The 16,834-nt window shown below is 50.2% G+C and overlaps 1 protein-coding gene across 1 annotated transcript; it reads left to right on the plus strand.

Annotated features, from left to right (window-relative positions):
* Nucleotides 1–3,115: 3,115 nt before the first annotated feature.
* Nucleotides 3,116–13,776, plus strand: LOC100675794 (glutathione S-transferase theta-4). Its single transcript, XM_003419122.3, has 5 exons — nt 3,116–3,798; nt 4,865–4,952; nt 10,203–10,353; nt 11,411–11,587; nt 12,691–13,776. Exons 1-5 carry the CDS (start codon nt 3,687–3,689, stop codon nt 12,886–12,888), a joined length of 726 nt encoding a protein of 241 aa, XP_003419170.2. The 5' UTR covers nt 3,116–3,686; the 3' UTR covers nt 12,889–13,776.
* Nucleotides 13,777–16,834: the final 3,058 nt, after the last annotated feature.

Raw genomic sequence — 16,834 nt, forward strand, 5'->3', positions numbered from 1 at the left:
TGTGAATGTATGTGAGTGAGAGCATGTGTGTGCATGTATATATGACAGTGTTTGAATGTGCATGTGTGTATGTAGTCGTGTGCAAGGGTGTGTACCTGTGTGAGTGTGAGAGCATGTGAGTGCGTGCATGCGGTGTGTATTTGAGTGTGCACATGAATGTATGTGTGACAGTGTGTGAGTGTGCATATGTGTGAGCATGTGTGTTTGAGTGTGCACATGAGTGACAGTGTGTGTGTATATGATTGTGTGTATAGATGTGTTTGTGTGCATCTGTGTGAGTATGACAGCATGTCTGAGTGTGTGTGTGTATGTGTGAGTGTGTGGTGTAGTGGAAGAGAAGACAAGGGTGGCCTGATGATGTGTGCCCACCAGCTGGCCCCCGAGCCCCATCACCCACTGGAGGGCCCAGGAAGCTAGGCTAGAAAGGAAACACAGGGTGGCAGACCCGTGAGGGAGTGTGCTTGGCTCAATGCCCAGGGGAGGGATGGGTGGTGGGAGTTGTCCAGGGGCTTTCGACACCCTGTGGAGATGGAGAAGGAGCAGAGGATATGGGGGCCCTGCTCTGGGAAAGGAGCAAGCAGCCAGCCACCAACAGGGGCACAGCCAAGGCAGGCTGCCCTACCAGTTATGAGGGAGGTGGGCTCAAGGGGGTGGGAGAGGAGGGGCGTTGGTCTGGGAGGCAGGTGGGATGACAGGGTGAGGCCAGATGAGGGCGGTGTAAGGGCCCTGGGGACAGAGGCAGAGGGGGCAGCGATGGGGCTGGAGCTGTTCCTGGACCCATACTTGCCTCCCTGCTGAGCCGTGTAGTCTTCACCAGAAGGAGCAGCATCCCCTTTGAGTTTTGCACAGCGGAACTGGTGTGAGGTGAGGGGGGGCGGGCCAGGCCTCTGGGGAGGGAGCACTGAGTGGCCAGACCCTGAAGTCTCTCCTGCTCTCTGCCCATGCAGGCGAGTACCTGAAACCTGAGTTCCTGAAGGTGAATACCCTGGGAAAGGTGCCCGCCCTCAAGGATGGTGACTTCCTGCTGGCAGAGAGGTAATGGGGCACCTGATGACTGCTCAGGCTCAGAGCCAGTCAGGGTTTGGGGGTTCTATGCTGGGGGAAGGAGGAGGAGGAAGGGAAGCTGACGCCTCCTGGCTTAGAGATTTTTCCACCTTGAAGTTGCCCAGCTAGGAGGCGGGGGAGTGTGGAGAGGATGAGGGGTGGGCAAAGGCTAGAGGCAGGGGCCACCTGGGACTAGGGCAAGGGAGCTGAGACTGCTGGGATGGGGAAGGGGCATAGGCCACCCTGTCAGGCCTGGACAACCTGGACAGAACCGGGCCAGGCAACTCAGAATCCCACCCTCTACTTCCTTGCTGTGCCTTTGGGTGGGCCCCAGAGCTTCTTGGCTCCCCTGTAAAATGGGGGAGGGCCTGAGGATGGAAATGGGCACTTCCTACCGGGGGTCAGGGAGCTCAGCAAGGGAAACTTTACGCACCCCCTCCTCCAGATACAAAGCGCTGCGGAGAAGTGGTGCAGGAAGGGCAAGACCCCTTGGAGGTGTCTCCCTAGGCAGGTCCCTCTCCATGCCAAGAGGGCACCCAGATGCCAGTCAGCTGGGCCTGAGGCAGAGGGTGGGTATGGGAGCAGTGGCTGGGAGGGAGGGTGCAGCGTGGAACAGGGAACAGTGGAGTTTGGACAGGGAGGAAGCTAAAGGGGGAGGAAGTCCCTGGGTGGTGCAAATGCTGAAAGCACTGGGCCTTTAATTGAAAGGTCGGTGGTTTGAGTCCACCCAGAGGCACCTCAGAAGAAAGGCCTGGCAACCTACTTCTGAAAAATCAGCCAATGAAAACCTTATGGACATTCATGGGGGTTGACGTGAGTCAGGGTCTACTGGAGGGCAACTGGTTTTTGTTTATTTGTTTAAAGGAGGAAAGGCTTCTAAGCCAATGGAGCAGTTTGGGGTATAGATGCTGCATGGAGAGGGATGTGAAGGCAGGAGGCCCTCCCCTGGAGGTGGGCTTGAGAGAATCCCATTGAGCTCCCTGGGAGTTAGGGAAGGAGCTGCTCCACCTGGGCTGGATGAGAGCTCTGACAGTCCTGTCTGCCTCACCTACAGCATGAAACTGTCAGCCAGTGGAGCATTGGTACCTGCATGAGCTGCAGGCCCGCACCTGTGTGGACAAGTACTTGGCATGGCAGCATGGTGCCATTCAGCCACCTGTCACCAATGTACACCTGTGCAAGGTGAGTCTTCCTGGCCATATCATGCAGTTCAGGCAGAGCCAGGAGCTCCAGAGCTAGAAGGTATCAGTGGTCCATATGACAATGCTCCTCCCCTGCCCCAGGCTGACATTGCTAACCCACCACAGCACATTCTTCCCTGAGCCTGAACCAGGCCTCAGAATCCTTCTGAACACAGAACCCCAGGAGGCACCATTATAGATGCAGGGAGGAGAGGAGATTGATGGGGGGGACCTAGGACAAGCTCCCCTCTCCTCCTGGCCCAGTCTCTCCTGCCCCACTTCTCTGGGTAGCCTGTGGACTGGAGCACCTTCTGGGGAGGCTGGACCAGGAAGTCCTGATGGCCAGGCCCTTCTTGGCCACCACACAGGTCTCCTTGGCAGACCTGGTAGCACAGAGCTGATGCAGGTGAGATCCTTCCGCCTGCCTGCCTATCTCCCCAGCTCACTACTGTCGGCTGCAATTTCTTCCAAAACTGGACTTGCCTGGTTGCATGGTGGGCCCTCGTGGAGGCCACCCTGTACCCCAAACTTGTCCAGAAGGCACACTGGCTCAGCTCGTACTCCAGCCGTGGGACTCCAGATGACCCAGGAGCTGTTTGAGTGACTGGGGGAGCAGGTCCACTGAAAGGGCAGCTGCACACCCGTCCCTCTGCTGTCCACAAGAAACACATTGTGTGTCCTCACCTTGTCTCCCACCTCACTCTGCCCCAGGAAGCGGGTCTGCTCTGTTGATGAACCTAGAAGGGCAGGGGATGTCACAGAGCACACAGTCTCTAGTCACCCTCCTCAGCCCCAGGTGCAGAGTTTCAGGTGTGCAGCCTGGTGACCCCTTTCAGTCCCTACCCAGATGTGCAGTTTCTGGGCTCCTCTGTACCACACTGGCTGGCTGGCTGCCTGCCTGCCCCTGACTCCCCTGTGGCGTCTTCCCCAGTGCCACTGACCGGTCCTCAGACCCTGTTTCTCTTTCTCACAGTCCTTTCCTAGCTCAGTTTAGTTAGATTTCCCTGAAGACACCCCTAGCCTCTACGTCTGAGTCCTCCAGGGTTGTTCTCACCACCCAGTCCTCATTCTGGACCCTGTAAAGCCTCTTGGTCATGTCTCACAATGAAGGTTTGGCCTCGGGAATTCAGAAGCCCTTCTCAGACAGAGAGTCCTTGAGTTGGTCCCACCAGGGACACACATGTGCACATACGGGGGGAAGGGCAGGATCACAGGCCCGAGCCCTCCCTCTGCAGGGCCTCTTCCAGCTGACTCCTGGCCCTCCTCAGAATCCTCTGTGCCGTGAGAGTTCCAGGATTCCCAGCCTCATGACAACACCGAATGAGCAAGAAGTTCCAGAATGTGTGTCCCTGGGCCTAGGTGGGAGAGGTCAAGCCAGGGGCTGATGGGCACGGGGCCTGGGGCTCAGCAGGCTAGACACAGGCCTGGCTTCCAGCCAGCCCACCCAGAGTGGCCCCCAACATGGGTCTTGAGCTGTACATGGACCTGCTGTCGGCCCCCTGCCGTGCTGTCTACATCTTTGCCCGAAAGAATGGCATCCCCTTTGACTTCCAGTTTGTGGATCTGCTGAAAGGTCAGCATTCACTGCTGCCTAGACAGGCTGGTCCTTGGGGGAGGCAGGTACACAGGTGGGGGTGTTTCTGAGACGAGGGGACAGAGACCAAGGACACCCCCACAAAAGGTCCACGGAGGAGGAAAAGGCTCCAAGGGATTTGTAGGCTGTCTGGCCTCCCTTCGCCAGCCCCTCTAATTCTTCCTTCCTGGACGCCATGACAGTCCCCAAGACATGATGAACGGGTTCTTACAGAGTGGAAGGAGAGCTGTGAAGGAGTCCCTGGGCTCCATCTGGAGCCTCTCCTCCTGTGGGTGCTGGGCGTCTTGTTATCCATAGTACCTGCCAACTTGCTTGACAAAGGTAGAAGCACATGGTCCTTCTGCACCTGAGAGTCCAGATGTTGCCTCAGTCCACACCCATCCTCCCCAGTGTTACACATACCCCAAGTAAGGTTCAGGAGATTCATCTCCAACCCTGCTTCAAGCACAGAGGAAGTCTTAAAAGAGTACAGAGGAGGAAACCCAGGAGCCTGGGGCATGAGTAGGACCCCATAAGTGCTTCTACCTGGAGGTAAGTGGCCTAGGATGATTTAAAACTCCTGTCTCTAAGTCAAGCTGCCTGTTCAGATCCCCCAAATTGCATCTGAGAGGCTCCCTTCTGGGCTTCCCAGTGACATGCTGGGTCTGGGGCCATGCTTCCCCCGCTGCCACCACCAGCTTCCCTGCATTCTTAGGAGGGAGACATAGTGAAGGGTGGATGAAGTGGGGTGGGATCCTGGCCCCAGGACTGCGTTTGAGTCACAGGCTGGAGTTGCAGGCCCAGAGTTGAGAATGTGGGCTGGAGGCTCCCCACCTCTGTGAGCCAAACAGTTGTCCTGGTTCTAGGGCACAGACAGGAGGCCATAGGGCCTGATCCCAGCCCCTGCTGTGCCATCGACCTGCCCTACGACTTGGGCAAGCCACATCATTCTCTGGGCCTCAGTTTCCCCTTTTTGAGAAAACAGAGAAGAAGGCATTTCCGCCTCCAGGAGGCCAGCTGTCTTCCCTGGGATCCCAGTAGCCTCAGACCTTCCCTGCCCTCTCAGGTCACCACCACAGCAAGGAGTACATCGAGATAAACCCCCTGAGGAAGCTGCCCAGTCTCAAAGATGGAAATTTTATCTTATCTGAAAGGTAATATCTTCACTAGATCCTCCTGCCATCACCTCTGCTCCAGACTTAGCTGGAGCCAACCACTAGCGTTAATTTTTTTTTATTACGAAAAATTCCACACACAAAAGTAGAATGAATAACAACTAACAAGCAGTCTAATAAACCCTATATACCCATCACCCAATTCCAACAGTGGTCAGCTCACAGCCCATTTTGTATCATAAGTACCCCACTGAGGAGGTCCTGGGTAGCGCAAATAGTTAATGGTTCAACTACTAATCAAAAGGTTGTCAATCTGAACCCACTCAGAGATACCTGAGAGGACAGCCCTGGTAATGTTTCATAAAGGCCATATCCTTGAAAACTCTATGGAGCAGCTCTACTCTGCACAAGGGTCGCCATGAGTTGGAATTGACCTGACTGCAATGGGTTTGGTTTTGGCATTTTTGGTACCCCATTTAGTTCCCCCACCTCCTGGACAACCCATCATTCATCCATAAATGTTAGGAATGTTCCTCCGAGAGATAAGAACTGTAACAAAAAGCATCGTCATAATATATCGCTATGACCCTTAATAAAATTAACAATAATCCCTTGGTTTCATCAAACATCCAGTTTGTATTTAAGTCTCATAAGTATTTTTTTTACAGTTTGTTTGCTCGAATCAGGGTCCAAATAAGTTCCAAGTATTATAGCTTGTTGATGTCTCACGTCTCTTTTAATCTATCCCTCTCTCTCTTTTTCCTTGTTATTTTGTTGTGGACAAAGCCAGGTTCTTTGTCCTGTGGTTTCCCCAAGGTCTGGATTTACTGATGGCTCCTCATGCAATGTGTTTCTCTTTTCCTCCATTTCCTGAAAATAAGCAGTTGAATTTAGACGCCAAATGAGATTCAGGGCTGGTTATTCCGCAAGTCAGCTTCATAGGCGTTCTCAGGATTTTGAAAGCGTCTCTTCCAAGTGGACCATGGTGGTCATGGTGGCCATAGAGCACAACCTCAAAAACGCAAGGGCTCCTCACCTAAACCTTCGGCCTCCTTATTATGCCACCTTCTCACCTGGTAATCTTGTCCCTCCCAGCTTTCTGTCCTTGACCTTGGAATCATCTACTACTCTCCATGCCTGGTGAATCCCATCCCCGCCCCCACCCCCCCAATTCCTCAAGGCTGTCTCCAATGACCCACCCCTTTCCATCAGCCACCAAGCCTCCAGGGTCTGAGTGGCTATCAGAGTGCTTGAAGGGGTCAGGACAATGGCTACAAATGGCAGAAACAAAGCTCAACAGTGTCTGCCCCCTAACTTTACAATGGGGAAAAGAGAATCAAGATCAACAGCCCAAGGCTGATTTCTATGAAGCAGAGATCAAACATACCTCCCCTCTCCTCCATCTTTACCAATTCCAGCAACTATCCCTCCACAGCACTCTCTACTTCTCTGTTGGGTTGAGTAACTCATTGCAATGACCACACAGAACTCACAGACAATATTCACGATTATGGAATTGACTAGGGAAGTAACAGGTTACAATTCAGGCTCAGGAACACTCAGGATACACTTCTTCCATCTGGACAGCCTCTTCCCAGCTGAGCCATAGGCACACCTCTCTCTGACCCCTTGGCCTCTGCGCTGCTCAAGCAAGTGTTAAAAAGCTCCTTAAGCCCCGCCGATAAGCACCCAGAGGCACCTCACTCCACCAGTGAGCCTCAGTCCAAAGACACTCAGCTTTCTCACTCCATGGGCCCAGAAGTCCACTGCACCATCTCCTGTCACCATTTCTCTTCCACTGATTCTCACTGTCTTCAGTGTTAGGACAGCTGTCTGTCTCCTGGGTCCAGGGGCTATTCAGCACAGGAATTCTGGGTCCAAAGGACGCACTCTCTGCTCCTGGCTGTTCTTCCTTGGTGATGGTGGGGCTCTCTCTCTGCTCTGGAATTGACTCTCTTTTAAGGAAAAACTGACCAACCCCTTTGGTGGGTCACAATTGCCTTATCTGGAAAGTCCCACCTACTCACTTGGGTGGGAGTTGCAAGACTATGGCAAGAAATGTCACACAAAAGTGATTCATCGCACTGCAACCAGTTTGTGAAAAAAGGCGATTTAATGCCTGGCGTGCCAAACCAGGAGGAGCCCTGGTGGCGCAATGGTCAAACACTAGGCTGCTAACCCAAAGGTCATCGATTTGAACCCACCAGCCACTCCATGGGAGAAAGATGTGGCAATCTACTTCTGTAAAGATTACAGCCTTGAAAACCCTATGGGGCAGTTCTACTCTGTCCTATAGGGTTGCTATGAGTTGGAATCTACTTCATGGCGATACAGGGTATGACAAACTACCAAGTCTGGGATAGGTCTACTGCAGGGCTCTTGTATCCTCCAGTGTGCATGCTTCCTCTCTCTGTTTCTGTTTCTCTCTGTTTATGCCTCTCTCTCTGTCTTTCACTCCTCTCTCCCTGTTTTGCCTTCATCTCACATCTCAGCTTCTCCAGGTGTGTGGCCTCACTTTCTCAGTATTCTCTGTGCAATCAGGGCCAACAGCAGCTCTGTAGTCGCACCTTTGAAGTACCTGATCCAGGAAAGGAGCAGCCCCTCTGTCTTAGTCATCTAGTGGTGCTATAACAGAAATACCACAAGTGGTTGGCTTTAAGAAAGAGAAATTTATTCTTTCGCAGCCTAGTAGGCTAAAAGTCCAAATTAAGGACATCAGCCCCAGGAGAAGGCTTTCTCTGTCGGATCTGGAGGAAGGTCCTTGTTGTCAATCTTCCCCTGGACTAGGAGGTTCTCCACACAGGAACCCCGGGTCCAAAGGACGCACTCTGCTCCTGGTGCTGCTTTCTTGGTGGTATGAGGTCCCAAACTATCTGCTGGCTTCCCTTTCCTTTTATCCCTTGTAAGATAAAAGGTGGTGCAGCCTACAGCCTGAGGAAACTCCCTTTACATTGGATCAGGGATATGACCTTAGTAAGAGTGCTACAATCCCACCCTAACCCTGTTTAACATAATCTAATCTTTCTTCATTAACCACAGGTAGAGATTAGAATTTATAACACATACGAAAATTGCAATCGCAAAGTGGAGGACAACCACACAATACTGGGAATCACAGCCTAACCAAGTTGACTCATATTTTGAGGGAACACAATTCAATCCATGACACCCTCCTTTCCGAATGAGCAGAAATTCCGGAGAAGATGTTGATAGATCCAGTCTGAGTCACCTGCTCCCTGTGGACCAATCACTGGCCAGGGTGTGGGACTTTGTGACTGGCAGCCAGTGCCGAGGAACCATGTGATGGTGGAGGAGCTCCCTGAGGGGAATAGGAGATGCCCAGCAAGGATCACCCCTGACCAGGGTGCCTCCTCCCTGAAGGAGCTGGGCGTCCTCCAGGCACAGCTGCTCCAGGTCTGCTCTTGGCACCACTAGACTGGTCATCCCCAGTCTTGCCACGGGAAGCCAAGAGGGCTGATGTCAGGGAATGAGCACTGGGGACCCCAACCTCCAGCAGCAAGGCAAAGAGGCAAAGAGGTTCAGAGAGAGGTGATGCCATAGGAGTGCTGATGTGTCTGCCCAGAGAAGTCATGATCCAAGGATGGGCCACCAAGGGCCGTCAAGGGCGGGGGGGGGGGGTGGCCCAGAGATGGCAGAATGGGGAGGGTATGGAGCCAGGGAGGCAAGCATATGCCTGCCTCTGAGGGTCTTGCAGTGGCTGAAGGCTCTACAAACCACCCTCCGCTCTGCTTCTGCCGCCTGCCCCTCTCATCCTCTCTGCTGTCAGTTCTCTCTCCTCCCTCCCACTTACCCCAGCCCTACTACTTCCCACCACTCAGCCAAGGTCACCAGCCATCCCCAGCAGTCAGATAAGTGGCAGGGCTCAGCTCAGCCAGGCTGCTGGGGCCAAACTCTAGCACTGCCCCTCGGATCCGTGTCCTTGACAAGTTACTTATATCTCTGAGCTTTAGTTTCCTCATATGCAAGTAGGAGCTCTGGTACCGATCTGGCAGGGCTGTTGTGAGATCAAATGAGGTAATCAGACCTAGGATGGCCGCATGTAAGTGGATGTTAGGACTCCCCCGCCACCCCTCCCCCGCCCCGCCCCGGTCTTCCAGCCCTGTTTTTCCCTTCTTGAGCTACGTCTCTGGACCTCAGGGCTTCCCTCCTCTTCCTTGGCTGCTCCTCCTCCATTTCCTCTCCCTCCTCCCATCTCTGCTCCCTCCTTGCCTGCCAGCAATACCCAGGGATTCCACTTGCCCATCTGACTTTGATGTTGTGATAACAGACTCAGGCTTAAGACTCTCTTGGGGCCCCAGACTTGTCTCCATTCAGATGTACAAACAGCTCAAATGGCTGTCTACCCTGAGTTCCCTACCTTTCCCCACTGCATTCCTCCCTCTCTTTCCCCCACCAGCTATCAGCAACATCCGTTTGAAGCATGTCTCCAATCCATTCCCTCCCCTCCGTCCCACAACCGCTGCTCTCCCCAGGCAGCGACACCACTAGCTTGTGTATTGCAGAGGCCAACATCTTGGCCTCCCTCCATCCTACCAGAGGGATCTCTCTAAAGTTCATGGTGGATCTTGTCATTCCCCTGCTTACATAACTCATAACCTTAGAGATTAAGTCTATGCTCATCCCTGCAACCTCCAACAACCGCCACCAATTGCCATCAGGTTGACTCTGACTCATGGTGCCCCCATGTTGGTTCGAGTAGAACTGTGTTCATAGGGTTCTCAGTGGCTGATTCCTCGGAAGTAGATTGCCAGGCCTTTCTTCTGGGTGGACTCAGACCAACATCCTTTTGGTTAGCAACTGAGCGTAGTAATGGTTTGCATCACCCAGGGAGGGACTCCACAACCTCCAAGGACCTCCCTTTGTGGCCTCTTTCACAACATCTCTGGCTGTCTGTCCCTGTCTCCTTCCAGTCACACTGAGTTCTCCAAATTTACTGTGCTTCCCCCTCCCCTGATGTCTGAGCATATGCTGTTCCGTGGCCTGGACTGCCCTTCTTTATGTCATTTGCCAACTTCTGCTCACCCTCAGGTTTCCTTCCCTGTCTCATTGACTGATGGACTGCCTGTTTGGGGCATGGGCTTTCCCAGGGCCCTTGGGGCTCGGGCTTTCCCAGGGCCCTTGGGGCTCATCCTCTCCCAGGAGGATGCCAGTGCCTAGAGCCTGCCGGTGGCTGCAGCCCCAGTAGTTGGGCCCTGGCCCCGCTGGAGCTTGCCAGCATAGGGGCATTCAGGAAGGCAAGAGTAGTGCCCTCCCCTGCCCTTTCTGCAGTGTGGCCATCCTCTCCTACCTGTGCCGCAAGTACAGTGCACCTTCACACTGGTACCCACCAGACCTGCACACGCGTGCCCGTGTGGACGAGTTCATGGCCTGGCAGCATACGGCCATTCAGCAGCCCATGAGCAAGATGCTCTGGATCAAGGTGAGTAGGGGTGCAGAAGCCGCCTGGTCAGGGCCTGGGACAGCTGCCAGAATGAGGCTGGGGCTCGTGAAGAAGGGAGTCAGGAAGCCTGGAGTCCAGGCCTGGCCCTGCTGAGTGCTGGTAAGCAGGTCTCCCTCCCTACCCAACCTTATTTCCTCAGCCCCCGCTCCTGCCCACCACACACAGCTGTTGGGAGCCTTTAAAAGCACAGGGAAGGGCACTCAGGAGGGGCCGGTATTACTCAAGGTAAGGTAGGATTCAAAAAATTTCATCAGAGTCAAACTGCCCACAAAAAAAACCTTTGCTGTCAAGTTGATTTCAACTCAATAGGGTAGAATTGCCCCAGGTGGTTTCCAAGGAGTAGCTGGTAGATTCGAACTGCTGACGTTTTGGTTAGCGGCCGAGCTCTTAACCACCATGCCACCAGGTCTCCCAAAAGGCCCGTTACAAACAAACCGAGCTCTTAACCACTATGCCACCAGGTCTCCCAAAAGGCCCATTAAAAAAACAAACAAACAAAAAAAACCTGTTGCTGTAGAGTAACCTGTTGCTGACTTGTAGCGACTCTATAGGACAGAGTAGAACTGTCACATGGCATCTCGTAGAAGCACCTGGTAGATTCAAACTGCCAACCTTTTGGTTAGCAGCCGTAGCACTTAACCACTAAGCCACCAGGGTTTCCCAAAGGGCCCATCCAGTGCCAGTGCCGTTGAGTTGATTCCGACTTAAAGGGCCCCTAATTAAAGGGCCCATAGAGATCACCAAATTTGAAGATGACAAATAGACAGTACATGTTTTCCTACTTTTTATCCTACACCTGTGGCAGACATCACTAATCAATCACAGAATTCTTTCCTATGGGGCAAGGGGCCTCAAGTCCTTCTGAATGAATGGTCCCAGGCAACTTCTACCAATCAGAATTGCTAAAAGAGGTGGAACTATTTTACATCCTGGTTATTGCCTGACATACATCTGGTAGACAAGGATACTGAAGCCTGGAGGGTCAGAGGACCTGGGGTACACCCTCCTCTTCCCTTCTCTCTCCTGCCCTGGCCAGCTGCTAATCCCAATGATCACGGGTGAGGAGGTGTCAGGTGAGAAGACGGAGCAGGTCTTAGAAGAAGTGAACAACAACCTTCAGCTTTTTGAGGAGAAGTTTCTACAGGACAGGATGTTCATCACAGGGGATCACATCTCCCTGGCCGACTTGGTGGCCCTGGTGGAGATGATGCAGGTGCGAGGAGGTGGGGACAGAGCCTGGGCAGAGGTGACCAGTGGGGCCAGAACCTGAGGATGTGATGAGGGAGAGGCAGGCAGGGCCACTGTGGGAGCTGTAGGAACCAAGACTGGGTGCCTGGGCTCAACCAGGGACAATGGAATCACAGAGGTTTTAAACCAGGAAGAGTCACGATTGTGTGTACTTGGCAAAGATTCCTCAGTGTGTGGAGAAACTGGAGATGAGCCTGGGGTAAGGAGGAGAGCACTTGTATGTCTTAGTCACTCTGCCAAGATTCTAGGGCACCTCCTCTCCCTCTGGACTTTCTGGAAAGTGTCCTTCTGGCATAGCCTCCTTTCCAGAGCCCCAGACAGATGGTTGTGCAGGGCAGCTCTCCCGGAGGAGCATCAACTGGGGACCCGGGGGCATACCTGGGTGTGGGGCATTTATCTGACCTCTATCTGCAGGGGAGGGTGACCTAGCTGGTGTTCAGAGTGGCCAGTTTAGATCCCATCAGTGTCTTTTGAGGTCAGCATGGTCTCTGGCCAGTATGTAAAGGGGCCACTTAGGTCCCTGGTCAGTACGCAAAGCAGACCAGCACCTGGAAAACCCACTCCAGCCTGTCAGAATGGGGCAACCCTTATATTTCATCCTTCATCCCCTCCTGGCTTCCAGTATATCTTGGGGGCATATTTCTTAATGAGTCAGCCAAACTGCTGGGCAGGCTTCCTGCTGGGTCTCTCATTCCAGCCCCTGTAACTGATCATAGAGGGAAGTTCAACATGGGGGGAAAGAACTGAACTTCTTCCCTCCTCACCTGGGGACAAGGAGTTTCCCTGGAAGAGGGCAGTACCCACGAAAGCTTTCAGGAGTGGAAGCCACCTGGGCCAGCGATCAAGGGACTAGATCGAGATCAGTGATCAAGAGCACTGCGGGATTCCAGATCTCCCATCCCCATCCCACGTCTATTACATTGCCTGTGACCCTCTTGCCCAGCTCTTGGGGGTCAGCAGAGTAATTATTTGTGGAGGTAGATGGGGAGGCCTCCTGAGGCTGTAGGAGGGGACCCAGGTGGGACTGGTTCCCAGGCTGACCTCCCCTTCCTCCTTGTCTATCCACAGCCCATGGGGGGCAACCATAACGTCTTCCTCAACAGCTCCAAGTTGGCCGAGTGGCGAATGCGAGTGGAGCTGACCATCGGCTCTGGCCTGTTCTGGGAGGCCCACGACCGGCTGATGAAGTTGGCAGAGTGGGACTGCTCAACGTTGGATCCAAGAGTAAAAGAGAGGATCTGTGAGTTTCTGCAGAAGTTCAAGTGACCCTAGAGGCAGCTCATCCTGCAGGCGTGGCTGGCTCAGCACTTCTGAGCCTCCCTTCTTAGAGGAGGTGCTGAAAGCAACCTGTTTTTTTTTTGCCTAATAAAGAGTGACACAACCACCATGGCTGCTGAACTTAGTTGGTGTAAGCATAGGGTCCAATGTGGGAGAGAGTCTGTTGTGGGAGGGCATGGTGGTTACGGGTCCTCCTAGGTTCCAAAGGAATTAAAAAATTAAAGGTTAAATATGATTAAATTGTCAATAACAATAGTTTAAGATTTTAATACCCCACCTTCAATAATGGATAAAATAACCAGACAAAAGATTAACAAGGAAATAGAAGACATGAATAACACTACAAACCAACAACAAGGAACAGACAGAACTCCAGTAACAACTGAATAAACATTTTTCTCCAATCCACGTGGAACATTCTCCAGAATAAACACATGCCAGGTCACAAAAAAGTTTTACTAAAAGAACTGAAATAATACAAAGTATAGTTTCTGAGCACGATGAAATTAGAAATCAACAAGAGAAATCGGAAAATTCTCAAATATGTGGAAATTAAATAACACACTTCTAAATAACCAATGGGTCACAGAAGAGATTTCAAAAAAAATTAGAAGATACTTTGATGTAAATGAAAATGAAAACACAGCATGACAAAGCTTAAATAGCATGCAGCTAAAGCAGGGGGAAATTTATAGCTGTAAATGCCTGTATTAAAAAGATCACAAATCTTCCACCTTAAGCAACTACTAAAAGAAGAGTAAACTAAATCTAAAACAAGCAGAAGGAAAGAATAATAAATATTATGTTGTTGTTTGCTGTCGAGTCTATTCTGACTCATACGGACTGATAGGGCAGAGTAGAGACCCATACTGTTTCCAAGGTTGTACACTTTACAGAAGCAGATTGCCACATCCTTCTTCTGCAAAGTGGCTGCTGGATTCAAAATGCAGGTTAACAGCTGAGCGTTTAACGACTGTGCCACCAGGGCTCCTTAATAAATATTATAACAGAAATAAATGAAATAGAGACTAGAAAACAATAGAGAAACATCACTGAAACCACAAGTTGACTCTTTGAAAAGGCTGACAAAGTCGACAAACCTAGACTAATCAAGAAAAAAAGAGAGAAGACTCAAATTACTAAAAGCAGGAATGAAGAAAGGGACATTAAAGACTTTATACAAATATACAAGAATAAAGGAAAGGCTATGAGCAATTGTATACCAACAAATTAGATAACCTAGATTAAATGGACACATTGCTAGAAAGACCCAAACTACTCAAATTGACTCATGAAGAAATAGACAATCTGAATAGACTTATAACAAAGAAACTGAATTAATAATTTAAAAAATTCCTTACAAAGTAATACCCAGGATCAGATGGCTTCACTGGTGAATTATTCTACCAAATGTCTGAAAAAGAATTAATAGCGGTCATTCACACACAAAAAAACAAAAACAAAAAACAGAAGGTGATGGAGTTTTTCCCAATTTATTCTATGAGGCCCGATACCAAAACCAAACAAAGACATCAAAGAAAAGACCAATATTCCTTATGAATATATACACAAAAATCCTCAATAAAATATTATCAAACCAAACCCAGCAACACACTTTGTTGTTAGGTGCCATCAAACTGATTTTCAGCTGATAGTGACCTGCTGTGACAGAGTAGAACTGCCTCATGGGGTTTTCTTGGCTGTAATCCTCGTGGAAGTAGATCAACAGGTCTTCCTCCGGGGAACAGCTTTGGGTTAGCAGCCAAGCTCTTAACCATTGTGGCATGAGGGCTCCTTTAACGGACCTGGGGGAAGGGAAATACCCAACTCCAGTCTCTTCTAGCCTTCCTGTTTCACTTAAGGGATGGAGAAAAGCTGAGAAGTACTTGCAAAGGTCACAGCCCAGGGGCACAGGTTATGACCTTGTCATAGGTAAACAAAGGGATATCTGTAAGTCTTATCTAAGTCCTATGGAGAAGGGTTGTTATTTGCAGTAGTCATTTTCCAGAATACAAAGGATAGGGGGATTTCTTTAACCATTGCTGTTTTCCAGGATCACAAGTTTCAGGTAAAATTCAACATCGTCACTCTGGAGATCAAAAATAAAAACAAAGAAAAGCTAAAAGCCTTTCAGTTGGACCATCTTGTGGTTATACTTACACAGCCCGGTGCTCTATGCCCATCACCAAACCATGTAGTTTCCATTCCTCGGAGCCCTGTTGGGAAGAGTGCTAAACTGTTGTAAGGTCATCAGCACTTCGTAACCTCCAGGACTCAAAGCTAAAGTGACCTTCCCCTTCCCCCGCAATTTATCTGTTTTATCTTGGCCACATTCCAAGTCTAAGGACATTGGGATCTTTTTGACATACAGTGACAGCATGCCAAGGGGTCAAAGATTAATTATTTGCACAGATAAAGAGGTTTAACATTATAAAGGGACCTCTGCTTTATGTAAGTATAAGATGAACTTGCTAGTAGCTCAGGAAAGTCATTCTCTTTTAAAATCATATTTGAGTTTTTGGTGAAAGTTTACACAGCAAGTTAGGTTCCCATTTGACAATTTTCACACAAATTGTTCAGTGACATTAGTTACACTTTATCAACATTCTTTTAATTGTGCTCAGTTTGTTCCCTTTCCAGTACTCTAGCTTCCCTGCACCCTTATCATCTCATTTTTACTTTTAAGTAATTGTTGGCCTTTTGGTCTCATACTGTTGGCTTTTTTTTTTTTTTTTTTTTTGCTTTAGGTGACAGTTCACAGCTCAAGTTAATTTCTCACTCAAAAATTTTTACACATATTGTTTTGTCACATTGGTTGCAATCCCCACAATGTGACAGCACACTCCCCCTTTCCACCAGGAGTACCCTGTGTCCGTTTGTCCAGTTCCTGTCCCTTCCTGCTCATACCGATGTTTTTTTTTTTTTAATTAACTTTTATTAAGCTTCAAGTGAACGTTTACAAATCCAGTCTGTCACATATAAGTTTACATACATCTTACTCCGTACTCCCACTTGCTCTGCCCCTATTGAGTCAGCCCTTTCAGTCTCTCCTTTCTTGACAATTTTGCCAGCTTCCCTCTCTCTCTATCCTCCCATCCCCCCTCCAGACAAGAGATGCCAACACAATCTCAAGTGTCCACCTGATATAATTAGCTCACTCTTCATCAGCATCTCTCTCCCACCCACTGAGCAGTCCCTTTCATGTCTGATGAGTTGTCTTCGGGGATGGTTCCTGTCCTGTGCCAACGGAAGCTCTGGGGACCATGGCCGCCGGGATTCCTCTAGTCTCAGTCAGACCATTAAGTATGGTCTTTTTATGAGAATTTGGGGTCTGCATCTCACTGATCTCCTGCTCCCTCAGGAGTTCTCTGTTGTGCTCCCTGTCAGGGCAGTCATCGATTGTGGCCGGGCACCAACTAGTTCTTCTGGTCTCAGGATGATGTAGGTCTCTGGTCCATGTGGCCCTTTCTGTCTCTTGGGCTCTTAGTTGTCATATGACCTTGGTGTTCTTCATTTTCCTTTGCTCCAGGTGGGTTGAGACCAATTGATGCATCTTAGATGGCTGCTTGTTAGCATTTAAGACCCCAGACGCCACATTTCAAAGTGGGATGCAGAATGCCGATGGTTTTTAAGTAGGACACCAATCTTATGGGTAACATCCTTTATTTTGTGTACCACTTAGCTACTTCGATAAAAGGTGATCTCAGGGGAGAGGCTCAGTGTTAGGTTTAAAGAACGTCTCAGGGTGGTAGTCTCAGAGTCTTCTGTTTTCTACTGTTCCAGTTTGTCTGGCTTTTTTTTTTTTTAAATAATGAGAAATTGAGTTCTGCTCCATAGTTTTCTCCAGTTCTATCCAGGACCAACTTTTGTGACTCCAGTCAGAATGTTCAGTGATGGTAGCTGGGCACCATCTAATTCTTTTGGTCTCAGGGTA

Source organism: Loxodonta africana, chromosome 19 (genome assembly GCF_030014295.1).
Source record: "Loxodonta africana isolate mLoxAfr1 chromosome 19, mLoxAfr1.hap2, whole genome shotgun sequence".
Classification (NCBI taxonomy): domain Eukaryota; kingdom Metazoa; phylum Chordata; class Mammalia; order Proboscidea; family Elephantidae; genus Loxodonta; species Loxodonta africana.

What these genes read in the sequence shown, in the direction of transcription:
- LOC100675794 (XM_003419122.3), top strand. Translation starts at nt 3,687, where the DNA reads ATGGGTCTTGAGCTGTACATGGACCTGCTGTCGGCCCCCTGCCGTGCT. An exon ending in GTTTGTGGATCTGCTGAAAG is followed by an intron (nt 3,799 to 4,864) that starts GTCAGCATTCAC and finishes CTGCCCTCTCAG; the next exon opens with GTCACCACCACAGCAAGGAG. An exon ending in CCCTGGTGGAGATGATGCAG is followed by an intron (nt 11,588 to 12,690) that starts GTGCGAGGAGGT and finishes GTCTATCCACAG; the next exon opens with CCCATGGGGGGCAACCATAA.